This window comes from Cyprinodon tularosa, unplaced genomic scaffold, assembly GCF_016077235.1.
Source record: "Cyprinodon tularosa strain WSP-4 unplaced genomic scaffold, ASM1607723v1 ctg9, whole genome shotgun sequence".
NCBI classification, from domain to species: domain Eukaryota; kingdom Metazoa; phylum Chordata; class Actinopteri; order Cyprinodontiformes; family Cyprinodontidae; genus Cyprinodon; species Cyprinodon tularosa.
The window spans coordinates 968,248-995,911 of record NW_024039673.1 but is presented as its reverse complement, the minus strand read 5'-3'; the positions used below and the strand labels follow the sequence as shown (position 1 = coordinate 995,911).

At 36.5% G+C, this 27,664-nt stretch overlaps 1 protein-coding gene across 1 annotated transcript; it reads right to left on the bottom strand.

Annotated features, from left to right (window-relative positions):
• Positions 1 to 116: 116 nt before the first annotated feature.
• On the bottom strand, positions 117 to 27,498 carry LOC119775895 (ferroxidase HEPHL1-like). The gene is made up of 20 exons (XM_038274038.1): positions 27,224 to 27,498; positions 22,335 to 22,579; positions 16,740 to 16,952; positions 16,314 to 16,514; positions 15,930 to 16,184; positions 11,864 to 12,032; positions 11,016 to 11,146; positions 10,781 to 10,912; positions 8,994 to 9,199; positions 8,688 to 8,832; positions 8,373 to 8,585; positions 5,970 to 6,186; positions 5,717 to 5,847; positions 5,516 to 5,641; positions 5,298 to 5,404; positions 4,971 to 5,205; positions 2,612 to 2,751; positions 2,354 to 2,507; positions 2,235 to 2,249; positions 117 to 454 (listed from the first exon to the last, which is right to left on the bottom strand). The coding sequence occupies exons 1-20, from the start codon at positions 27,490 to 27,492 to the stop codon at positions 369 to 371; spliced, it is 3,390 nt and encodes a 1,129-aa protein (XP_038129966.1). The 5' UTR covers positions 27,493 to 27,498; the 3' UTR covers positions 117 to 368.
• Between the last annotated feature and the right edge of the window lie 166 nt (positions 27,499 to 27,664).

The following is a 27,664-nucleotide window of genomic DNA, read 5'->3' as shown; positions in this document are numbered from 1 at the left end:
TGGGTGAATGATCACCACCTGTTGGTAGCAGGAGATGCTCACATGTGGAAGTAAACAGAACAGACAGAAGAGAAAACAGCTTAAAGAAGCAAATTTATTATTATCTTCAAAAATAACAACAAAGGAATATTTGGCTCAATAGCTATTTTAAAAAATATATGTATCTGAACAAAGTGCACAGTTTAAAAAAAAGGCCTTAAAATATTTCTATCAGATTTTGAGAGAGACATCTCCAGGATCCCCAAGGGATAAACACAACTTTACTTATGATTTAACAGAATTAAATAACATTCAGACATCAGAACAATGTGCTTCATGACAGACAGTATTCATGCCTAACACATACAGTACAATTATTTGACAGTCTCTCATCTATACATTTTTCTTGCTAGTAGACCGAATGCATTTGACAAAACCAGTGTTTTGAAAGAGCTTTGATGTCTCGATGCTGGAGCTGAAAAGAACACAAGAAGGATATTCATAAAACAGTTTTCAAGCTAATAACTAATGGTTTAAAATATCTACAAAAAATGTTTAACAAATATTCATTTAAAATGTATAAACATTAATTATTTTTGTCTTTATAGACACGGCTGTAAGCAGAACTACCACCAGTGTCACAACGATCCCTGACTCAGTGATAAAAGGTCCTTTTTGCTAACACTAACTAAAAAAAGCCAGATAACATTGTGAAAAACATTCCTACTGCTTCAAATAGCCACACTGAGACAGGAGGATGCCCCACCTGTTTCTCCCCTGGTGCTATGATTAAATGTACTACAGAGGCCCAGTTTTAATTACCTTAACTTACAGCGATTCAAAACCTGAATTAAATCACTACAAAAAAATCAAGTCCACTCAATTAAGTTAACTAAATTTTTCCTAAAATAAGTGTGTTTTGACCTTTATTTGAGCAAGTAAGTTTGCCAATTTGCCACTGCAATAAGATCATGTAAGTTTAAATGGGAGTGGCGGACTAGTTTGGGGGAGTGTCCGCCAAGTAGTTAGGGAAAAGAGCTTGGAATCCTGAAGTTTAATTATTATTATTTTTATTATTAAAAATAATAAGAAAATTAGTTCACTGCCTCATTTCAAGTGTCTAATGATCTTATTTGAAGGGCAGAGATACTCGTCACATTGGCAGATCATCTTATTTAGCTGCCCAAATTAAGGGCAAATAGATTTATTCTAGGACAGTTCTACTTATTTTAATATCTTTTTTTTGGAGTGAAAGAAAGAGAAATTAACAAAGAAAGCACAATGTCCTTTGCCTTCGATTTAAGTCTGGTTTGTGCTGGCCATGACCCAGATGACTCAGAATTCTCACAGGCAAACAAGGAAATAAATCAACATACATAAAAGTGAAACTTCCTCTATTGTTGTTTCAATTTCAAGACCTAAATCTTGTATAAAACTTGCTGGGTGAGAGCAGAGTGTATATAAGTGATCTGTGGACAATCTAGACGAAGGATCTGCAACCTGTAGCTCCATAGCCAAATATGGCTCTTTGGGTCTTCTATAATGGCTCTTAATTGTGGCTAAAAATGATAAAGAACCAAATAATGTTTTTGAATACAGTATAATAACACATTCCAGATTTAGAACCTTCTGCAGAGTTTTTTTTTTTTAAGAATAATTAGAGAACAGAATGACATTAGAAAGAAACAGTGATATAGTTTTAGATCTTTATATATACTTTTACTTTTACCATCATTGAAACTATTTGCTTTGCTTTACTTAATTTTACACAGATATCAATACCTTTATTCTAAATACTAAAATATAAATGAAATGAAGGTTCTGGAAAATGACATTATTCCTAAAGCAGATTTTTACCACAAATAAGTTGTCAAATAATAAGTTGTAGTTTATCAAAAGGTAATGTAATAATTAAATTGTATTTAGCTGGACTGCAAAATTGCTGTTTGGGTTGAAAAGGTTGCAGACCCCTTATATAGACAGATATAAATGCTAGAAAATAAAGGCTGGACATATTTCCCACTTGGGCCAGATTACCAACGTTATCTTGTTAATTACATAAAAGGATACATGCACAATAGGAATTTTCAAAATCTTTAGTGTTAAATTCTGCTGCTAAATAAAAAAGGGTGCCTTTTTTAAGTTTCATTTAATCAGGTGTCTGTGGATATCATGCATGCAATGTTGTTTACATTGCTGTGTGTTGAAAACAAAAATGTTACATAATTTGCAAAACAAAAAAAATCTTACTTTACCTGGTAAGGACTTCTCTGTAGCCGCAAAGAAACACACAGAAAATGTTAGAGGAGCGGTTTTTACACAGCTTTAAAGATTTCTGTTTAATAAGAGGCACAAGAACCCCTCACATACAAACCTTTTATTGTATATGTGGTCTCCATGCCTGCATGGATGTGGTCACTGACGTGACAGTGAAGTAACCATGTCCCTGGGTTTGCTGCCACCATTTCAACAGTCGCAAAAGTCCCAGGGAATAGATCAACAACATCACCGCGGTGCACAAGGTCCGTCTGACACACAAGCATAAACAGTCCATAAACTACCACAGAGGGAACAAAAGAAGGAAACTTGCCAAATCACATAACTTAGCAGCTGAGTGTGTGCTTGAACAAACCCTGTAGATGAAGGTTTCAGCGTGAAAATGAACGGTGTGCATGTCTACTTCGTTTCCCATGCCGAGTAGGTACCAGTCAACTTTCTCATTCTGCTGCATCACCAGGCCATGGAGGTTACCGTACACCCTACCGTTAATTCCTGTAAAAAACATATTTACATTTCATCAAACCATCTAAGACTTTTTACCCCAATTTTACCCTTTTTTTGAGTGCAATGATGTAAGTTGGGACAAAAAAATGTTTTTTTTCCACTGTGTCGCAACAGGTTTTAAAGAGGATTTTCCAAGATGTCTCAGAATGTGGCATTTGGTGCATTTGACACTTCTACAGTGCAGTAGGGTTAAGCACCACTGAATGTGGTTTAGGTGATGTCTTGACCGAATTAACTGGGTAAGCTGCTGCAAAACCCCAATTAAAGCTTTTATTGCACTGTATGCGCTTTGCAACTAGCCATAGTCATCTTTTTATACTGGAGCTACAGGAGCCACAAGCTCAAAACAGGATGTTGAGTCATAAGTAAATCTGGTCGACATATTATCTCCATATGTTATATTTACATTGTATCTGCAATTCCACAAAGTAATTTCTACCCTTTGTACTCCAATAAGCCATTTTAGAACCAAGGAGGGGAACCTGGTGTGGTGAGACCAAAATAAACTAGTTTTACCAAAACTGACATTTTGTGCATAAGATCCTCACCTTGAAACACTGTAATGGCAGCATCATACTGTGATCATGCTTGCAGGACACAACAAATACTTTTCAAATGTTTCACACGTGTGGACCTTACTCACAAAATAAGTCACTTCTAAAGACAATTTGTAGCCCTACTTTAAAAATTCAGACTCAGCTCGGACTGGGAACGATTTTTGTCATTTTTCCATCTACACCGGCCCACTTAGACAAAAGTCTATTGATCTCTTAGGCCATAAATCTAAAGAAAACATCCTAAGCTTGAAAAACTTCCCAACCTGGCAACAATGCACGTAAGACGGGAAACATTAGCCTTTAGAAGCAAAACCTAATCATGCACCGTAACATCCATCCATCCATCGACTTTCTTACACGCTTGTCCCGAGTAGGGTCGCGAGGGGTGCTGGTGCCTATCTCCAGCAGTCAATTGGCAAGCACCGCAACATATTTTTGCAAAATATTCGAACATAAATTTACCAAATATAAGAGGAACATCGTAGTTTGGTTTAAAGAAAGCATTTTAGTTTTATTATAATTGAGTTTGTTGCAAGGATTTTACAGTTTGAAGAAATTGAAAATTACACCATATGCCAACCGTCACAACGATGTGCATAACAAGGAAGAACTATATATACTGCATCCTTGAGTTATTTACTGTCACAGGTAGGTGCTTCAGCCAGAGAGATTAAGTGTTGTGGCCGGTTGATTTAAGGAGGGCCGGGCCTCGCTAGTTAAATTAGGACCGGCCCACCGTGCACGGTATCACAAATTAACACCTGAACTGACTGTTTTTTCTTTTTTTCTTTTTTTTATGGCTTAATGAGAGCAGTGGGCTTTGTGCTGCCCTTCAAGGCTTCTAAACCTGGGTTTGATTGGCGACCAAGCTATTCTCAAGCACAAATCAAGGTGCTCATTTGTGAGCTTTGATCAATATTTATTTTTAATTATGTTATTTGTATCACGTGTAGCCTGGTCCCGAACGCTCTGGAGAGTTTTACAAAGTTAACAAGAGAAGCATCGCAAGTGAAGTTAGACACTGTCGTCGTACAACATGCAGTAATTTAAAAATATTCTAAAACAGGTTGGGTCCAGATTAGCCAACCGGTGGGTCCGGATCGGGACCATGGTCCACTAATCCGTGACCTCTGTTATACAGGATTATTGAACAGGGTATTAAATGGGTATTTACATAGATGGGTATTTATATATAGCTATTGCAATGGGTATTAAATATAAAAACAGCTTGTTGCGCTGGGTATTAAATAGTAATTGAACAAGTTATTGCTGTTGTAGTGTCGCATTGCAGAGTCTGATGGCACCAGGGATGAATGACCTGTGGAAGAGCTCCTTTTTACAAACAGGGTGTATGAGTCTTTCACTAAAAAAGCTGCTCAGCTCCTCTACAGTCTGGGGCAGAGGGTGAGAGGTGTTGTCTGTAAGCTTGGACTATCTCAGCTAATTCGGAATCCTACATCATTTCTTTGTACTTCTCTGAAGTCCTAATGATGGTTATGAGATATGTTGTTAGAATGGGACAAAATATAAGCTTTTGTCTTTACTTTAAACCGTCTTCTAAATGTGACCAGATTTTCACAAATCCTTTAAATATAGTAAAAGTGTCAAAAAACTCATTTTAATTATACATCCACCCTCTCTTAATCTTACCATGCATCAGGTTACTCTCCTCAAAGTCTTCATCTGGTGTAAATGCATCAGGATGGACACCAAGATAGTTTTTAATGTTGTCCTCCAAGTACCAGGACTGGTTTTCATCATACACCAAAAACAGAAGAGCAAACTCCCTATTTATGTCTGTCCTTTGTCTGTCGACCAGCTCGCCACGCCCCAGAGTCCCGGGCCGGCATATTACTAGAGGCCCTAGAAGGCCACTATAGAGATCCTGTAAACAAACATATGTGTCTGCTTTAGCTACTATTTAAGTTAAACAAGTAATGTGGTTACATGTGAATGTTTTTGCAACAGGAGATTTACCTTGATGTAGTCCACAGATGAGAAGTAGACATAGGAAATGCAGTTAAGTTCAGAAGTGCCTGGGCCAGAGCTTTCAGGAATATCCCAGGTCAACTCAATAATGCGGCCTGATGGATAGATAAAACGTAAAAATGCCACAAAGTTGCTTAAAAGGGCATTTTTGGATGTTATTTTAAAGAAAACAGCACCAGACTCTTTTTTTCAAATTCAATTCTCACCAGGTTCAACAGGAACGTGGGAACCACTGGCCTTAACTCCATGTGCTGTGATGGAATAAGGCCGACTGGCTTTGTTTTTAAATATAATCAGAATCTGCTCTCCCACCTCTGCATGGATTATTGGACCTATATATAAAAGATAATCTCTGTCATTGTGAGTCTTTATTTGGCAAAACTGACATAAGGAGGTTCCAATCTCACCAAGGATGCCCCAGTGGTCCGGCCGTGTCTTCTGTTTTTGAAAGGTTTCGTCAGTGTATTGTCGATACACTACCTTCTTATAGCGGGAGCCAATCCTGTTCTCCCCTTTACCCACAAATATATTACCTGGACTGGGAGACATGTACCAATTAGCTTCTGTCTACAAACAGTAATAAGTTCCACCACTAATCACAGACTTCAGCTTCAACATTTAGACACATCATCCCACAACCGTCCTGTCTAACTAACACACCTCTCCTCTGGGCTTGTGTGGTGGTTCTCCAGTTCCCAGTCTCTTGTTGGGGAGTAGTCCCATTCTATTTCCTCTGCACTGATATAATACTTCACAATCCTGGTAGGCTCAGAGTGTGGGACCTTATTTTGTTTCCAAGGGCACGGTTTCACCCGGTAAAGTTGTCTCATCCCAGCTGAGAAATGATCTGTTGTTCTGCAGCTCACCTCAAATAGACCTGGGAGAATAGGTAAACAAGCAAATGATCAGATCACATTTTATCATCACGATTCTTCCTGTGTATATTTACTGTTCAAACACTGAGGATTGTTTTCATTTTCTTTAAGTGTTCTGTGTAGGAGGATTAACACATCCCTCTTGCTGTTCCAAAGAACATTTGGCTCATGAGCTGCATTTTTGTTTCCCCGTTTGAGCCTACCATTGAGGTTTCATCAATTTCCTGTAAACACTTCCTTCAACAGCTCTGTGAAACTGAGGCCTCTCCTAAAATTCCAACAATAGTATACTAAATAGCAGTCACAGGGAAAAAACAACCTTCCTTCACTATCAATCATCAGAATTAGCTGTTTCAGTAGCAAGCAATTTAGTTTTAAGACTTTTATAAGACTTTTAAATATGTGATGAAGTAGAGATATGATTAAGGGGGGAATAGTGCAGCCAAGAAATGCTGATCAAATGAATGTGACTCACTGATCATCAGCAACTATGACTCCCACTGTAAAAGGCTAGTGTTTGCCGGAATGTAGCAATCAGTTCCAACACAGAAGGAGAACAGCAATAACTCTCAAAATCGCTGCCCATAAGACATCTTCTCAAAGGAAACATTAGATCATTTATAAACAATTTGAAGTGCATCTAAAATTATTCCTAGATGGAAAACTTTCACAAGCGACAAGCCTTCAAGAAGTAAACATCCTCCCTAATGTGTCTGAAGATTAAGCTCCATCTGAGATTCTACAGGCATCATTATATGTTAGCTTTTTTCTGTTTAGTATTGCAAAGCTGTGACTTATCTCGAATCGAGAATTCAGAATTACATCTGATTAAAAAAAATAAGGTATGCTTGCTATAACCCATAGGGCCAGGTTTGGTGAAAACCAAAAACAAAGAGAAACAGGACAGAGATTTCAAACAATCTATGGAGCATGCTGGCTAAGAGATGCCGATTTGGGCTTGTTTTGCCATCACAAGACCAAGGCAATCATTAAGTCGACTAAGATTTTACCTTTGTACCAAGTTTCAAATTCAGCTATATCTGTCATGCAGATAAAATTTGCCAAATCATAAGATGGAAATTAAAGAATCTTCTGATTATTTAAGAGAATTACTATAAAATAGGAGGTATGGTTGTGTGCAATCACCTTATAAACATAAAAGGGGATTAATTTAGCCATTTAAGCAAAGCAAATTGACAAGGCTATAAAGCAGCATAGCTGGAACAGGAACTGAAATTATTTCTACCATATACCCGAGGGTGTGTAAGGAATTGTTTTATGCTTTGTCAAAAAAAAAATCAAGCTGAAGCTGAAGTGAAACTTTCAACATGACAGTGAGTGTGGAACATACCTTTAATTTCACCAAAAAACTGGCTAAAAATTAAGAATTTAAAGTATAGGGCTAGTCAAAGACCAGATCTTTACTTTTTAAAGAATCAGAATCAGAATCGGGTTTATTGCCATTGTTAGTGAAGAGGTTCACAACTAGGAAATTTCTGTGGTACAGTCGTGCAACATGAAACATATATGAAATAGTAAATAAAATTATAAAAATCTCTAAAAACACTAGGGTATAAGGCATGCTTAAAACTTAACTTTAAAAATATTCAATATTAAAGACACCCTCAAACATCTCAGAGCTGAAAGGGAGAAAAAGGCAAACTTAACTTTGAATATGTCAATGACTGTTAGCAATAAGAAGTGGCTCCTGTTGCTATCTGAGCCAAAGGTTATGAAGCTAAGAACTTAAGTTTATGGCAGAAAAGGCTAAATAAAACTATAAAAGAACATTTAAAATAAAAACTGGAGACACGGGGGGATTCGTAATCGGAAATGTTATATCATTCTTAAAGAGGCAGTTTGTTGTTATAAGATTTTAAAATAAAAAATATATATACTTTTTGAAAAGACAAGCTCGATAGATTTTCCACTATTGGGTGTTAGCTAATTAAAAAGTAATAGTCTTAAAACATAATGATAAGAAAACAGATCTAAAAATCTTAATTATGTAATAAGAAAAACATTGCAAAAAGTGAACTAAAGCTAAGTATTTTTTAAATAAGTGTACTTGCACTTGATTTAGTTTCAAGCATTATTTAATTTTGCCCTTCTTTTGTTTTTTAAATAAGAAAGTAAAGCGAAAAGCACTTTGCTTATTATGCATATAGTAAATTGTTGGATAACTAACCGTAATTATTTGGCCGCATGGAGAGAGCTGCGGTGGTGTGGGGGAAAAGGCTCACTGTGTCACGTGTTGTGCTTTGTAACTTAAAGGTATTTCCTTCAAAATAGACACCATGTATGTCTGCCTCCGTGCCGAGCCCAAAGGTGTGCCACACAACATTATCCCCAGCACACATCTCCAGCATAGGAAGGTTCCCATACATGTATCCATTTACAGCTGAAGAAAACAAAGCAAAATATTAGAGAAATACAACCTAGATCTTCAAACATATGCTATAAATCTAATCAGCATTAAGATAAGTCAACAGCCTTTGATTACCATGCATCTTATTGCTCTCCTCAAAGTCCTCGTCTTCTTGATTTGTCTCTGAGGTGCCAAAAAACTTGATGTTTTCCTCCAAATACCAGCTCAAGTTTTCATCCATGACTGAGAAAAGCAGGAAGAACTCCTTATCCACGTCCCTCTGTTAAATAATAAACACAATCAAGGAAACATAAAGGGGAGATTTTAGAAACAACAAATGGGTGTATATACTGTATGTATGGTATCTTTGGTTACATAACAATGTAGGCAGAAATCTCTTAATATGAGATTGTGTGTTTACAGAGATCAAAAAACCCCAACCTGGATGCCATTCTGCCCTAGCGTTCCTCTTTTGCACACAAGCAGAGGTCCAACTAACCCAGAGTTGGTATCCTTGACAGGATCCGTGCCAGAGTAGTACAGATAGGAAATACAAGGAGCATCAGAGGAAGATGGGCCTTCCAGCACCTGCCACGAGTAGGTGAATCTCTGACCTGGCTCAACGTTTGACCCTGGTTTGTCAATACCTAAAATATTACAGATAAAACAATAAAAGTTTTCAGCTCAGTTATTAAATGAAACTTAAACAGAGGAACACATTCTATTTGGTTTGAAATCAAATACAGTTTGGAGATTTAATTTAGTATTGTTTTGATTTTTCCTCTAATATACTCTATATTCATTGAGTCAATACTTTTTAAAGAAAGGAGCTGTTAATAGAAAACCATGATCAGTCTAATTATCAACTGCCATGTATATACAGCAGGCATCTGTAAGGCAAATAAATAATATATTTCAACATTACAAGAAAGAAAGAACGATGTTGAACACCAACATCATGGTGAAACATGGTGGTGGCAGCAGCATAGAGTGGGCATACTTATATTTGGAATGGTAAAATTTGCGTAAGTACAGTTGGTCTAAATACTAATGTGCATTAATGTTTGTTCTTTTTTATCTAAAAATAATTTATGTATTTTTTCCTCTACTATTTAAATATAGGAAATCCCATTAAAATACATACACATTTTTGGTTATAACATGACAAGGGTAGAGTATATGCAACTGCATTTGGTGTCTTTTTTGGACTGCAATTCCTGATTATTAGAAAAATGTGAGACTTTACTGTTCTCAGCAAACCAAAATAGATAAACGACATTTACAGATCCTACCTTGATAAGTTCACAAAGCTGGTTCCTGTTTCTATTCCCTGCCCAGCCTCATTGCATTCAGGCACACACATTTACAGATTTAAAACCAATACTTCTCATTAATGAATAACAGTACATCCTGCAGTGATGGCGCATAAGAAAATCTATTCCTAATGTGTTAATGGTGTGAATACCAATGAATGTTAAACAAACAGACTCATGGTTTCCTTGATGGCTCAAACTGTTCTTTTAAAGAGCAATACACAAGGAAGTAAAACCGTATTCAAACATTAATTGTGCTGTACAAGGGTTGGGCAAAAATGTGCTTTTAAATCCAAGGTTAGTTCAACCCTGCAAAGCACAGTCGAGAAGCTCGTATTAAAACATTATTTTTTCCCCACAGCCCAAATACGTAAAGCAACGGTTATTTCTTACTCTACAACTGCTATAAATCCTCAAATTAATTTGAAATAAAAAGAACAAAATACATCTCAAAATAAGTGAAATACAAATAAAAATCACAGATTGAACAAAATTATATTTGGTTTGTTTATGAAATATATAGAACTGTTGTAATAAATATAAACATTAATTTCTGGTTAAAAAGGAGAAAAGGAAGCAAGTTAGGACCATGTAGATAACTAGCTAATTGTCTTTAAAAAAAAGGAAAGGCTCCTACAGCAGCCAGTTGCTGAAACTTTAAAGATATATCAGGCTCATTCTGGACATAATAAAGGCTATCGATAAACCATTGCCCCATTGTTGCTTCATTCTCAGCTGTTTAGGTTACAGAAAAAGGTTGTTGCATTATAAGTAATTCTGGATCAGCATAAACTGGGGTTCTTGCTCTCTGATTGGTCCGGTCAGTTTTAGTCTGGAGAGCCTGATTCTTCCAGACTGACAAGCTGTCTATTGAATACAGAGAGCTAAAGACAGTCTGATCGGGTCAATCCTCACCATCCTCATAGCTGGTTCCTTGGAATCGCTTGTCGTAGTTAAGTCCATGGGGATGAATGCTGTAGCCTCTATCCGCCTTGTTCAAGAATGTCACATTGAGAATATCTCCCTCTTCTACCCTCAGAACCGGACCTGATTAAATGATGAAGATGTGAGATGAACGACGAATGGGGGGACAAGACACAACAACATAAAAGAAAATAACTGTAGGAAAAAAAGAAAAAGGAAAAACTACCCAAAAATCCATGATGAGATGGTGATGTTATGACCTTGGAAAAGGTGCTGTCTGTGTACGCTCTGTATAATACTTTTACATATTTTCCACCAATTCGTCCCCCTTCTTTGCCAAAAAAAACCTCTGATGCACTACAGAGAAAAGAAAACAGAACAACAACATCTCCTAATATCTAACCAAAAATGTCTTGGCATACTCAACAAACTTTATACAGCAGAAAAACAGCTTACAGACAATAAGATTTTATAAAATGCATAAACAGACCAAGCTTTTAAAAGGTATCATGCCATAAAGATATTAACTAAGATGCAGATGGAATGAATCCAAAACTTGATGAAAAAACAAAATAAGGGCAAATTTCATAATAAGCATTTCTTATTTCTTTCCTCATTTATACAAAAAATTATTAAGAAAGCTTAAAATATTCCTCAATCTAAACATGGAAAGCAGCTATAATTATCAAGCTATCCAAGTTTTGGAAGGTCTCCTTCCCATCAGCTTAATCTTTAGATCCGTGCAAAGATGCTCTATTGGTTGACTATGGCTTAATGGGAAGTGAAGTGTTGTTGTCTTCCAAATTGGAAGTGGCCTACCCATTAAAATGGGTGTATAAATGTTTCCATATTTTTGAATGTGGCGCATTTTATACAATCAGTTGGAATCAAGTCCATGATGCCCAAAATCAACCATGTCAGTTGAGTTAGATTCTGTTATTACAGTCAAATTAAAACCTGTTAGTCTTAAAAGATTTCTTTTTCAGATCAAAAAACTTGCCTATGGGCCTTGAGTCTGAGCCATCTAAAATGTGTACCTCCTATAAGAAAACAACACCAAAGATATTAACTCACCTGTCTGCTTCAGTAAGAGATTCGTTGTTAAACAAATTCTTTTCTGAGGGAGCGTAGTTCCATGTTGCCTTCTCTGCTGCCACGAAGAATTCCCTCACAACACCTGTCAATATTGGAGCGCCTGATGAAGAGTCACATGCCTTCACTTTGTAAAAGGCCTGCATGCCAGCTGAAAGATAGAATTATTCATGTTGTAAACAAAGTTTAAATCTGTACGTATCTCTTAATGAAAGGAAATTGAAGATAAAAAAAAAATTTATATCATACAAATAATTGAAAAAAAAATGACATCACTCTTAGTACTACAAGAATTGGCCTTACAGTACCTTGTAAAACTTCTGAAGCATTTTAACTCAATTTGTCATGGTAATTCCAAAAAAACTGGACAAAAAAGTTTTGAAGATGTTTCGCTTCCCATTCAGGAAGCTTTTTCAATTCAAAATTTGAGGAATATCGATGAGTTCAAGGTTTTTTATACAGTAGCTCAACAAAGCCTTGTTTTTATTTTGAAAACTGAGAATCTTCACCAACATTTTTCATGGTACAACAAAAAGTTATTTTTTTTTATAATACAATTTATCATTATACACCAACAACTTGTGGTGCCTATTTGTAAGATTAAAAAGGTAAATACTTTTCAAAATGTTATACAACTATACAACAAAAAAGACAGGACATCCCAAATAGATACTTTATAACCAATTTTGGTGTAAAGCTGGAAGGCTTTAAGCTGCAATGCAAATTAAAAGAAATACAAGTTTGTTCTTTGTAAAAAGGTTGAAGCTAAGTCAGATTGGGTGAAGATGTATTCCTGTCTCTATCAAAGAAGCATTTCCTAAGTATGATGGTAGTATATTGTAATGTAAAAAATGCTAATTTTTATCATGAAATTGGGGGTTTTGTTAATATAGAAATCATTACACATGCAGAAAACCAAGCAAATAATTGTTCTTTGCAGCCCCACTGCTTTCCTACGGGCCTAAGCAGTTGCTTAAGTTTCGTATTGCATGGACTGGCCCTCCCTACAGATGTTAAGGAATCTATAATGTTAGGATTATTTTCTATTATTCATGTATGTTCTTAAACTCTAATAATTCCTTACATGTTAATGCCTAATGTTACATGCCTTACATGCCTAATGTTTTCCTAAGTAGTTCATCTAATTAGGACTGTTCTTCTGTAAGGTTAGACAGTTATCTCCATTGTGTACATACTGTAACAGAGATTTGGAAAGGAAATGGGAGCTTAGACAGAACGGATAATTCTTAACAGCGAGCTCTCTGTCACTGTGCATTTGGAATGTCCTTGATCTAGAACACTGTGTAACATCCTGATATGGCTCCTCATTTACAAACATGTGTGATGCAGTGATGTGAAATGTGTGGATGTGGCAGGGGGAGACCCTGGAGATGTATAAAATGCTTCTTTAACTGTTATTCTGAGTTCATTTTCTAAACAAGTTGAGCACTGCCATTTGCATTTTCAGCCATTTCTCTTGTCATGTCTCATGGTTATGTAATAAATATACATTATGAAGTGTTATTTAAAGTGTTCGTTCCAATGATCTCTTCTCAGGAAAGAATTGGGGTCAGAAAGCTTAAAGATATACTCTTAATGCTTTCTTTTCCAAAATGGTGTTCCCGCCCTGACCTTAAAACAGTATCACTCCTGAAAAGCCACTGAAGGACCAACCCCACAGCTGTGGCTGCACAAATAGATGTAAGGATATTCCTTTTTAACTAATATCTCCAGTGCTTTTGGGAGCTTGATCTCCACATCCAGACACTTTGGCTTCTCAGGTTGACATGAAGTATACCACAAAAAAAAATTGGCGTTACTGAGCAGGAATTTACTGAGGGACAACTTGACCTCTGAGAAAGTATGTTCACCATCCTTTGGCATGAAAACCCAAACATTAAGTTCTTTGTTAATTAGATTGCTTTGGATTCAACCCTCTAGCAGGACAATTTGATTCCCCTTTAATTAAGATACTCAAACACATTCTGTCAGTTTCCTTTTAATTACCCGTCCCTTGTGTAAAATAACTTAATTTATGTTATTCTAAGTTATGTTTTGACCTTCTAGTAGAAAGTGTTAACTTATTGTATTAGCTAAAAAAATACCTCTTAGCATTAACATTAGATCATCCTTTTTATGTTTTCTACACATACTGTAAATTGTGTATACAGTTCATTACACATGTATATTATGTGTAGTTACCAAATAAGTCTAATGGTGTATCAAGTAAATGGGTTGAACAAACTGTAACAGGGTTGGATGAATGATAACATTTAATCAAGTTAAATTTTACTTTAATTCATTAAAACAAACAAGAGGGAAGGAAACTCTAGATATCTAAAATTTTAAGAATTGGGTAAAAATAACATCACAGATTAAACGAACCTTTTTAATGAATTTAAATGCCAGTTCAGTTCCAGCTAATTCTTGTTTTGTGCTTTTCCAGTTTTTCTCTTAAGAAAAAGAAAAAAGAAGAGCCGAGGGGGAGTATTGAGTTACGAGGGATTTTGTAAAAAACAAAAACGAAAAAAAAAAAAAAAAAGCTATTCCAAGGGCTGTGCAATTGTTTCTCTTTTTTTTTTTTGTGCATTTGTCGACTGGCCAGTGTTTATGTTTTCTGTGTAATTACAGTGAGCTAACAGGAATTAGTAGGGGAACTTATTGACTGATGGAGTGAGGGCTCCGGGGTCACTTTAAAACGTGTTTAGCTCGACTGGGTTGTAAACTGAAACATAAAATCTGAAACTGAAACAATTGGGTGAGAAAACCTAATTTTGATGTCTTAAAGTAGCAAAAAAATCTCTGTGCACATGTAGTTTAACAGCATGTAATGTGATGTTGGATGTTTTTTTTTTTAAATACACTATATGATGAAATTAGACATTTTCGTCTTTCCTGGTATTTATATGATTTGACTTTTCACAGGACCTGGAGAGGGCTTAGAGGACATAACAGAAGGGTAAAAATATTTTCTGAAGTTTATTTAGTGTCCAATATGATTCATCACAACAGCTCTGCCTTTAAGTGGGTTATTGGAATGAAGCTAAGAGATTGTAGGATAAACACTGCATAGGGAAGCAGAATGGGTGCTTTTATGCTTTAGGAAAATTAAATCCCAGAAACGAGCATTGAATGATTTTGAATTAAAAGTAGTTTCCTTTTTTTATCATGATCACCTTGGTCTCTAATTTAACACAGGATGAATCACATTTGAGCTGGAGCTGCTCAAATCAGTAACATTTATTATGGATGTGGCTAAAATGCTGTATAAACTATAATAACACATAGAATAAATATCTATCTAATCTAACTTAAAAGGTCAGAAATAATAAAGTAGCAATGACAAACTGAAATTTAGGAGAAATGAAAACAACTTTTGGACAAATTCATTAATGTAAAAGATGTCCTTTTAGATAGACAATGTTGATAAATAATACTTATGACAATGGTTGTATGGTGATTAGCACTGTTGCCTTGCAGCAAGAAGGTTCAGGGTTCAACTCCTGGCCTGGGGTCTTTTTGCTTGGAGTTTCAATGTTCCCTTGTGCATGTGTGGGTTCTCTCTGGGTATTTTGGCTTCGTCCCACAGTCCAAAAACATGACTTGACCGCACTAAATTGGCCTTTGAGGTGTGTGTGCATGGTTGAAGGTCTCTTTATTACCCTGTGACAGACCGGCAAACCTGTACAGGCTGCTGGACCCAAACCTTTTTAATTGTTTAATCATTTTTGTAGGTTTTTATAGCTTCTGTCTGTTTATTTTTGCCAATTAAATTCCACATTGTGGAAAGACAAAGGCATTTCTTATCTTGTCTTACTTTGTGTTTGTACTTCTGTTAGAGAGAAAGGATCTTTAAACTCGAAAATCGCTGGACACAAAAAGAGACATCATTGTATGTTTCCAGTAGAAACACACCCCTTTGCTATGTGAATGCTGGTAACACAAAACAGAAGCACCCAATAGAAACATTCTACCCTGTCAGCAGCTTTTGGCAGTCAATTAAAAGGGAGTAGCAGTGGCATAGAGGTTAGAGGGCAGGATGTCCTACCTTGTAAATGGTCATTAACCTGGCAACTCAGCAGCCACTTTCCTTTTACTTTGGGCACCATTGTTGCAGTAACAAATGTGGCTGGAAACAGGCTGATAGTGTCAGTGCGATGACCACGGTTCAGCAGGGTGTTTCCGTGGAAGAAAGCACTGTGAATATCCACTTCGTTACCCATACCAAACAAATGCCAGGCTGTGGCATGGTGTCGGCATAACTCAATGCCAGGCAGATTACCATATGTGTACCCATTTATAGCTGTAGTAAAGACAAAAATAAATAAGGGAATAGTAAACAATAAATTAGTGAAAGGTTACAAGTTGTGACCTAACTAACTAGTACAAAGTAATATTGTGAATAAAAAGTAATGAGACTAAAACTTCTCACCGTGCATCAAGTTAGACTCTTCAAAGTCTGGATCATCTACAGTGACCCCATCTGGATCAAGACATTTTTTTATATTGTCTTCTAGATACCAGCTCAGGTTTTCATCCACCACACTGAACATCAAGTAAATGTCCCGGTCGACATCATTCCTGGCCGACTTTGAAAATGACGAAACCCGGCTGCCAAGATTCTTCAGAATTCCTTAGTGACAAGAAAACAAATGCTTATTTAGTATATTTTACAGACATTTCTTATAATTTTTTTAGGTATTTCCTTTAAATCATGACTTGCCTGGTTTAGCTCATTTGTTACTGAAAAGATTAATAATGTTTCTAATGACAGTGCGTCTCTACTATAACAGACACACAATAAAACTATAGAAAAAATGGCAGTTCATTTACATATATTGACATTGATTAATTGTACCTGTTTTGCATGTGATCAGAGGCCCAATAAGGCCTGAAGCAATGTCATGTGGGGCATTGACATGTGAGTGATAGACCCAGGTCAGGCAGTTGGCATCATCAGTTGTGGGGGCAAACCTTGGCTTAACCTCCCAGCTGTAAGTAAAGCTGCCCCCTGGAGGGACGGAGTCATCCTTCTTTAAAGCATCTGATGTATTGTCTGGATATAGAGCACCTGACAAACCAAAGCACAGTATTAGTGCCACCATTTGGGATGAGATTAATTTCTAAGTACAGCTGCAGTACCATGCCTTCATTTCATTAATCTTAAAATATATAACCTATGAAATATGGTTTGTTTGTATTGATTGAAATTGTTTCTGTTTCAGCATCTGTACCAGTGTGTGGTGTTTAATAGCCTAAGAGAGATAATAGCTTTTAAAATGGACTTTTACAGTCACACTGACCACAAAAAGTTCTTTACCTTAGGACAGTGGTTACCAAAATGTGGGGTCATTGTAATTACATAGGGGTCATAATAGAAATGAAATGAATAAATGACCCCTTTTTCAGAAGTATTTAAACTGGAAAAATAATGGTAATAGTTGTGTGACGGCTGCATTTACAGCCACACAGATTTTGTAACAAACACAATGTATGTTGTTAAGTTTTCTTCATACAGGGTTTCATTTACAAAGCAATATCATTATTTGAAATGTATTAATCACCATTACACTGTATTACCAAATCAGTGCTCACTCTTTAGTTTACGCTGTTTTTGTTACGATTGTGTTTCATTTATATTCTGTCTAATTTTTGCAGTTGCTCCAGTCCCTTGACTAAGGAACAAGCAGGTGGCCGAGGGGCTGAGTTGATTTGGACCGTACAACATCAATGCAATTGGGGGGAAATGGGGTTTTACTTTATTTACTTTAGTTAAGTTTGTTTTCTTTTTTTTTTTGGCTCCATGTGTTTCTTTCGTGGACTGGTCAGCCACTATTTAAGTTCCCCTTTGTCACATTATGGGAGGTTAGTTTGTTAAAGTTACAGGTATTTTGAGTAGTTTTGGTTCCTTTGACCTTTTCTGTATCCATTTCTGTATTTTTTACATTTTAAATATTTTGGGTTAAATAAAAGAGCAAGAGCAGTTTGGGGGCCACTGCCTTAGAGCAACATTCACCTCACTTCACTCACAGACCCTCACATATTTATACAACGACATGCAGATTTGTATGCAACTTTCAGATTAAAGACAAATACTCTTCCTATTGACTCACAGCTACAGTTTTCCTTTAAAAGGCTTAAAGATTTAAACATTGTGGCCGCAGGGTGGAGCTGGGATTAGCTGTGCTTAGTTGCAGGTAGAAGTTGAAGCAAAATGTCTAACTGCTAGGTTAAGTGGTTCCTCAAAACTGCTCTCACTTGTATATTATTTTGTATTTCTTTGACATATGGTACCTGTTGTAATGCCATAAATCCAATGAGTGATGCAAAGAAGACCAATGCAATAAAAACTGTTAACAAGAGTCAAAATGGGGGGTCAGATTGTTCACAACATTATAGAGTGTCTAAAACCAAAATGGAAAAATTACATTAGGTAGGAAGCTCAAAAAGGCTTTTCTATCAGGGCTAGGGAATTACATTTTTTGTTGTTGTTCATACTATACCCACTGATACAGAGAAATATATAGAGAACTATATAGAGAAACAACATCAAGTATTAATAAGGAAAGCTAGAGTAAATTAATTAGATCACAGAGTCAGTTGGAAATTAGAAATTTTAAAGAAATCTTTTTTCTTCACAACAGTAAAAAAAAGCTATTTTTATTAGTTTTTGTATTTGCTGACAGCCTTTACATTTCCTATTTTACCCATATCCTCTCTTATCCCTGGCCAGTTCTTTCCTGTTATTTGCTGCAATTTAATAGAAAAAAAAACAAACAAAAAAGAAATGCTTTTGTTGTGAAAGTGAAAAAATCTTCACCAGCATGGGGGGAGATGATTGGGTTGGAGGAGGTTTTTATTTGAACTGCACTGCATGAATGCAATGGCAGATTGGGAGAGACTACAGTATGCATTCCTCTAGGGCAGTGGTTCTCAAACTTTTTCTGTCATTCCCCACTTTGGACAAGGGGGAATTTTCAAGCCCCGCCTGTCCCCATCGCCCCAACACAATGCTAATGAAATATGAAACAATCTTAAAATGTTCCAATTTTATTGAAGTAACAAGTAGTATCTAAATTAGTGCTGTCAAAATTATTGCGTTATTAATGGAATCTGCTACGGCACTCTTGCTGTCTGTGTACGCCACAGGTCAGTATTGTGTGTGTGTGTGTGTGTGTGTGTGTGTGTGTGTGTGTGTGTGTGTGTATGTGTGTGTGTGTGTTCTCATTTTTGTTAAGAGTCTGAAAAGTAACTTTCTAGAGCATAGACTACCTCCATCTAGTGATGTCGGTCTATTGATTTTGATGTATTGATTGAAAATTGTTCATTATTATCTTGGTTAATTAACATCTAATGTTAACTCTACTGCATTTTATAGCAGTAAGGTAAAATGCTTGTCTTTGTTCAAAAGACTGTATTAAGTGTAAAGACTGTCTTTTACATCAGCCTGTTTTCAGGGCCTTTTTTTTGCCTACATATTTGTTATTTTTTGCTACATGCCTCCCCATCTTCTTGCCATATGTTTCTATGGCATAAATCAGTGTCTGTGACCTGTTCTCATTTTAAAAAAAGAACATTGGCACAAACCTAGCCTGTATGTATTTTTTTGTATGTCATCGAGAGTATTTAAATGATTTTCAATCAGGAAAAAAATGTGCGATTAAAATGCGATTAATCGCGAGTTAACTTAGGCATTGATGCGATTAATCGCGATTAAAAAATTTTATCGATTGACAGCACTAATCTAAATACAAACTATCTACATCAAATAACAGCAAGCTCAAAAATAAAGAAAATAAAAATGCAGCTGTGTCAAAATTTGTATCAAGCTCAAAGATAGAAAAAATTAAAGTGCCACTCTGCAATCTGTTAATAAAAGAAAAGAAGTGAAATCCATCTGGCAATACAGGTCTATTTATCCCTGCATTAGTGGCTGCAATGAGCCTGTTTTGCATTGCGGTTTCTCAAAACGGTGTTGCAGGCTTGATACTGCCACTCTCAAGTCATGCTTTGTTTTCAGTGAAGCAACAGCTGAAAAGCCCATCTCACAGAGATATGATGTGGCAAAGGGAAGAAGAATGCACACAGCTCTCTGCCCGATGAGTGGATACTCCCTCTCCACTCCAAACCAGAAACATGAACATGTGGCTGTGTGAATCAAACGCCGTTATTTATTTCAGATAAAATATTTCAAATTCAGTTATTTATGATCAACCTGCGCCGTCAATCCCGGCGCATGTGCGCTTTATTTGCTGTCTGGACGCTGAGGGTAAACATGCTGTGTCCCTTACTGCAGCGCTGAGAGGGACTCCTGCGATAGCGGGGGAGAACGGGGTTGGGAGGGAGGAGGCGCCCCACGGCAGCACCTGCCGCTGGAGGACAAGAAAAGGAACGAGACGTGCTTTCACGTAGGAGCCTCCAAAAGTCGCTAATTTGTCGCTAGTCGCTTTTTTGAAAAAGAGTCGCTGGAGGGGTCTGAAATATAGCGACAAAGTCGCTGAGTTGGCAACACTGGGGCGCGAAAGTTTATTCCGTTACAAATAATATGCCGACGTCACGTCAATCATTATTTTGGCACTTCAGTTCCAGGTGAAATTTTTCTAATGTTCTTTTAATTAGACTGCATGTAGGCTAGTAATGATTACTTTGTGGGTTTGATTGGTCTAAAAAGCGGCAACATACAGCTATAAGGACAGTTTGCTCTCACACATTCTACATTTATAGTCACACACACACACACACACACACACACCGGAACTTGGCGCGCCCCACCTGTCACGTCTCAATTCCCCACCAGTGGGTCGCGCCACACACTTTGAGAACCGCGGCTCTAGGGTCAGTGAGTAATGCAGAAGCATACACGGGGATTTCCAAGTCTCTTTGTAAGGAACAACTGAGCAGAGTTAGTTTCACTTTGTTTGATTCTATCAATGAAAAAAGCAATAATAAATAAAATTTGTACGAAAAAGAAAAAATGAAAGTCAGACTTTGCTTTTCAACCATGCTTTAAAAAAAGGACACACACAAAAAAAGATGGTACCCTTAACATAGTATTTTGTTGCACAGCATTTTTCAGGCATTCTTTCTTTTTTATGTAAATATTACTTTTCGGGCTCTAGTGTTCTTTATTTTTTTCTATTATTTTTTTAAATAGGACACAGGAAATCGGAGTGAAGAGAGTGAAAAGACATGCGGCAAAGTTTACTCACACCTGTGACAGCAGTGTTGAGGACCAAGGCATTTGTACATGGGTCGCATGCATAACCCCTGGACCACCACCGCAAACCCCTTTTGAGGCAATCACTGCAATCAAATGATTCCTGCAAATCTTCAACTCTCAGCAGGTGTTTTGACCCACTACTCATGAGCAAACTGCTCCAGTTGTCTCAGGGTTGAATGGTGCCTTTTCCAGACGGTATGTTTCAGCTACTTCCAAATATACTCATTAAGGTTCAGGTAAGGGCTCATAGAAGCCTACTTTTTATCTTTGTGTTTTGGGTCATTATCCTGTTGCAAGACCCATAGCCTGTCAAGTTTTATTTGGCTCTAACAACGATGATCTGACACTGATGTTCCTTGAGCTTGAAGTTCATCTAAACTCAGGTTAGAAGTTTTTTCTTGGCTCTTTTGTGGCCATTTCTGTTATCCATCTCTTTGATCTTTCACCACATTTCCTTCTGTCCCAAAGTCCAGGGAGGTTGGCTAAAGTCCCATGGATCATAAATTTCTAAATAACACGTGTAGCTCTAGTTAAAGCTACATCAAGCTTATTTCAGGGTCTTATACCCTTTAAAATTAATATGCCAATAATTTGCTGTCTAAACTCCCAAGCCAACTCTTTCCTTCGATTCTTCTAGTCCATGTTGAGTGTGGTATACACCATTTCACAAAACGGCACAGTAACTACCTCATAAGCCTTATATATAGATCTACTGCCTGATTACAAGATTGTAGACACCTGTAATACTTATTGGTAGACACACCTTGATTTAGCATTGGGCTTGGTCACATTATTTTCAGCCTTTTTTAGGGGTACCCTCATTTTTGCCCAGGCCTATTTTATTATTAAAATTATTATTTATAATCATTTTATCATGGTTGAAAAGCAAGATCTCACTATAATTAGTTTACTTTCATAGAATTTTTATTTATTGTTACTTTTGTCAGGTTTAAGTTATTGGTTATGGATATGCACTGGTAATGGATAGGTTTAGCATTATAATAAGGATAGGAATACAAAAAGGTTTTAAAATAAATGAAAATCAATAGAAGAAAAAAAAAATTAGCAAGACAATAATGGGGCTGTGTGTTTTTTGGTTATGTTTGCAGTTGAAATGTTCTGTGTAGATTGTTGATTGACCCACATATTATGACATGGCTATCCAATACTTGTTCTTTTAATCACCCATTATTCTTCCCCAACTGTGACTTTGTTAATTATGTGACAGTTTACCTTCAGCATCTTTCTTATAGAACAGCCCGTGTGGATGAATAGAGTAGTTCCTGCTAGCAAAGTTTTTTAGGTGAATTTTGATGACATCATTAACTTCAGCTCGTATTATGGGTCCCAGATAACCAAGCCACTCCTCACGAGGTGCCTGGTGGCTGAAGGTGGCGTCCGTATACTCTCTGTACATTGCTTTTTTGTAGACACTGCCAATACGATGTTGCCCTCTTTCCAGGAAAATGGATGCATGTCTGAAACATATATAGACAAGATAAAGCAGAGGAAATATACAAAAGAGACAGATCTTATCCTCTATGTCTTGAATTAGCTATTATAATTCTATATGGTTTTACAGGTGCTAACAGTAAAAATTTTTTTTTTTAAATCAAGTGGCTAAAATGTGTAGGTCTGATATCTTATAAATACGGATGTTGTCCAGTACTGCAGCACAGTTAAAAACTGTTCATATCCTCATCAACTGGAGATGTTTTTGTTATCATTACATGTTTTTTCGACAGCTAATAAGCTGTTAATGAACCTGTGAATAAAACAGTTTTTCTACTATGTACCTCAAAACTAAAGCAATCAGAAAAGAAAAATCCTTCACATTTCAATTTGCACTTCTACCCATAAGAAGATAGATTTCTTTTTTCACTGGCTTTGCGAGAAGATGTACAATAAAAAATAAAAAAATAAAATAAATACAATGTCTTTCTTTTGTGAAATCATATATGAACTAAAAAAAACACATTATTATTAATTCTGCTACACTAAAGCCAGAATAAAGAAAATAGAATCAATAAGTCACTTAATTAGAGCCTGGCTGACAACACGGAATATATGAGAAGCTATTAAAGGCTACCACACTATGTCCCATCTAAACAAATTAAAGACCTGAAGAAAAGCACACAATGGCACTGACATCTATCAACCTGGAAAGGAATACAAGGTGAGTTGCAGAGGTTTGCAAAATAATCTGGAAAAAAATCTGAAGCACAGCTACAAGCTCAAGCTCTTGGGCACACTGACAAAAGCAAGTATGCTATACATCAGGGCCACTGGACCCCCTGACCTCCAGCAGCAGTCATGGCAAGTGAAGCAGTGCTGCCAACTTAGTGATTTTTTGATTCTATATTAATCTACTTTTCAAACCTCTCTTTAGCGCTTTTATTTTTTTTTAAACGCCTAGTCACCAATCCTGCGGCTGGATAACATGAAAAATACAAATTAGGCGATTACATAATGAAGTACCTTGTAGCGCATTTTGGGACAGCTGAAAACAACTTTTCCTGCTGAGGAGTTGGCAACACTGGGTTAAAGTGTCTTTCCAAAGGACACAATGACAACAGAGATAGAGACAAGGGGGTCAAACCAGCAACCAAGTGATTTCAGGACAAGGCCATAAAGCCTGAGTCGCCATCAATAGAGATGAAACTTTTTGCAGAGACAACGATGAGTTAGAAAACAGTTCGAAAAATAACATCATACTAGCAGTCAAACATGTAATGCAGGTTTGATGGAATGGGAAAATAAATTCCTCCCTCTAATGCCAGATATACGCTGTGTTATATAATACATTTTTGTACCAAAGGAAGAGTGTTTAAATTAGGATTAAAGACCTAATTTATTTGCAGGTTCTTGAAAGACTAATTAATGTGTTTGTGTCATGATCTGCCCTGATGGCTGGCCTAAATTATTCATGTCGTTCACCTGCTTTATTCTGCCTGGATCTCATCTCATCGGCTCTGCCCAGCTATCGGGGCCAAATCATTGTTTGTCTTATGCCTGTATGTTTCATTTATTTTTGTTAGTTTCAAGGTTTTTATTGTCGTTGCCGTTGGCCAGTGGATTGAGAGGGCTTTAGTGTTGGTCCTGTCTTCTGATCATGTCCTGGTCCTTCTCCACAGAGCCCTTAGGATTTTGGCTCAGAACGCACGGAAGGTCAGTTTTATTCCCATAGGCCTGGCTCCTAGTGGGAGGCCAGTTTTAAGTTCTGCAGAAGTCCTGGTACCGTGTCTTGTCTATGTCCCTTAACCACTGAAGCTGTCTGTTCTGCTTCTAAGCCTGCCTGTCTGCACACCACCTCAGTTCTAAATTCCTTACACTGGCTTTCTCTTTGTTAGAGAAAAGACTTTTAAAGACGTCTGAGAGTCTATAAATCACTGAATTGCTTAGCAAAAAATCCACTGCAGACTTGTGCACCAGCTGCCAAGATCTCACATGACTTCTTGCTGAAGTCTATGCAATATACCCAGAACCAGAACCAAACATGGAGAAGCAGCATGTATTTCTTATGCTGGACAAATTTGGCATAAACTACCACAAGTCAGGGAATGTGGTGAAATTGTAATTTGGTATAAATTGAGATGAAAAATGTATTTGTTTAGAATGGTCTTTGATATCTAAACATTATTAGTCATGTTTGTTGTCCGACATCTTTTCATTTTATTAGTAATCATTTTATGATTAATTTTTATCATCATATTATTTCAATAACAAATGTATTATTTTTAATTACTCATGTTCTAACATTATTTAATAAGATTTAGGTCATTGCACTGTATTCTTTTCTCTGTGTGTTTAATTTTTTTTCTTTTCTTTGTTTATGTACATAACTTGTTTAACCACTGAACTGTGATATTAAATAACAGTAAAGAGTGCTAACATTCTTCCAACATGGATAAGAAAGACTTACTATCAGCTATTACAGATATTGATGGCAGCTGCTGACACCATCAGCCTGTCAGGGTTTCAACCTAGTTGCATGTGTATGGAGAGCCATTTCATTCAAAATATTGAAAAAACAGAATTATATTAATATCAACCATTTTGTTACAAATAGGCTACTGGATTAAAGAAATAATAATAAATCAATATATTCATTTAGAAATAAATTTTTAGATTATTTATGTTTCCTTTACTTGTTTTTGCTTAATTTATTCATTTTATTATAATTTATCTTATTCAGGATTTATTTAATCTATAAAATGAATAAAATAAAAAATAAATAAATATTCCTCAGATTGGATTTAATGTTGTCAGATTTTCGTTCAGTGAAGCTACATTTATATACTATTTGGACTTTTTTGTCAACCCTGTCTTAATTATAGGTTTCTTTTTTTTAGAGTCTTTTTATGTTATGTTGTTATGTACAAATAAAGGAGTTGAGTTTTCATTCTGGTCTTGTATTCAACTCAAGTTGTAGTTCAACTCAGTTATATAAATGAAGAAGTAATTAATTTACTATTAACAGTTTTTATTTTTTTATGAAACAGTCTTTCATAGAGGTAGGGAAACAGTGTTACAAACTATGTCACCCTTCAGTCCAGTTTTTTTCCCCCTCTGAAATTACTCTGTTGCAAAGTAAAATGTTCAAGCTGTTTTGTGCCTGATGTAAACAGAAGTGTAGGAAGATAATTTTTATAAGGGTGGTCAAGCACTAACCAATGTACACTGAGGGGTGGCCAAAAGTGGATAAGCACCATAACCTCAGGGTCAATCAACACAGTTCCAACAGGAACAAGCACAATGTCCACATTTCTAAATAAAGACAAACTATTGTTTCCTACAGTCTTTGCTAACAAATAGATGCATATATTTAAACATCCATCTAGATAAAAGCTATATTGGATAAAATTCTTTGAGGTTTGAGTTCTGCAGCAAACATCTTTTCCATCATCATTACTTACCTACTTTTATCAATATCATTCTACATTAAATTTATATTTACAAATACTAATATCTACATAAATTGATAATTTAATAGGTTTTTAGTAAAATAGTTATTTACAGTATCTTTGATTTCACTGAAGACTCTTAGATGACTTGCAGAGGCACAACATTTTCTCTTCACGGCATATAACACAAAATCTAGTTCTGAAAGAGCATGAATTCTGTACTAATCATCTCTAATTTTGGTATATTGATGTGCATAATTAACTACAGTCTTTTTGTTGTCAAGTAATTGTTAATATATATATATATATATATATATATATATATATATATATATATATATATATATATATATATATATATATATATATATATATATATATATATATATATATATATATATATAAATGTTTTGAATATTCTACTTGAGAGAAAAAAAAGGTAGGGGTTGCCACAGATTGGCTAAAGGCTGATTTATACTTTGAAACTAGGTCGTCTGTGTAGGTGTCGCAGTGAACAAAAAGAGGCCCCTCCTGCAGACACTCTGCTGCACCTCTCCCAAATTGTAGGTGACCGCAGACAGTGCCGCAGACAGGAGGCTGGCTTGTTTTGTTTTTATGACCGGTGGAGATGGACCAGCTAGAAGAGCGAGGTGCGCGAGAACGCTGGGACCCTTTTTCCACCCGGATCCTCGCGACCCAAAGCGAATTGAGCATAAATCAAAAATGTCTGCGGTCAAGCTCACTGCGACACACTGCTGCGGGGAGTATAAAGGCCTGGTTATACTCCTGCAGCAGTGTGGCGCAGTGAGATTGACGCAGACATTTAGCCCATCAGGGCGACCATGGCCACCCCTGGCCCCCCATCTAGCTCCGCCCCTGGTTGTAAAAAAACGCGTAGATAGGCTGCCCCATCAGCTGATGATACAGTTACTTTATGCGCAGTCATGCCTTTTCAGCGGTCTAAACTATGACAACCCTTTATAAATTGTTCCAATTACGAACAAATGTTGTTTTAGATCTAAACATGTTAGATCTAACATCCTCTTTCTAATTTCCTGCTTTGTTTATTAGATCATAAGGACTCCGCAACACCTCGTGGGTTGGGACGCGATCGATCAAATGAATGGGGAGGTTGAGGCTCGGAGATAAACATTGAAATACTTTTCTTTCTAACGAATTATGAAGTTTAACAAAATAGAAATAAAGACAGCTACTTACTCGTCCTCTACGATGGGTTTGCCGTTCAGTAGGTTTTTTCCACTAGGTGCGTAAGACCAGTCTTCTTCAATGATCCCAATGTAGTAAACTCTCTCCGTCCCTTCTGCGCCAAGCTGGAGAGCAAACAACAAATAGCTCAACAAGAGCCAAATACTCCCAGCCATGTTTCCTCTGAAGCTCCAGCACCCAGCAGTTCCGAGAAACAAGTGAAACCTTCTGCAGAGTAACTGAAAGTGCGTCCTGCGTGCAGCACTTATGAAACCCTGCATATCAAAACAGATAGCTCATTCAGGAAAGTGACCGCCTCCTGTGGGACCAGATGGGCAGGCATAACAAACCCCTTTTGCTGTCAAGTTAGTTATATTTAAATTAATCTAAGGGAAATTTAAGATTTAAGATAGTTATGCCAATATTTTGGATTTCTCATTGCAAATCCAAAAT

What these genes read in the sequence shown, in the direction of transcription:
- LOC119775895 (XM_038274038.1), bottom strand. Translation starts at nt 27,492, where the DNA reads ATGCAGGGTTTCATAAGTGCTGCACGCAGGACGCACTTTCAGTTACTC. An exon ending in AGAGTCTAACTTGATGCACG is followed by an intron (nt 16,185 to 16,313) that starts GTGAGAAGTTTT and finishes TCTTTACTACAG; the next exon opens with CTATAAATGGGTACACATAT. An exon ending in GGACCACTGGGGCATCCTTG is followed by an intron (nt 5,642 to 5,716) that starts GTGAGATTGGAA and finishes TTTTATATATAG; the next exon opens with GTCCAATAATCCATGCAGAG.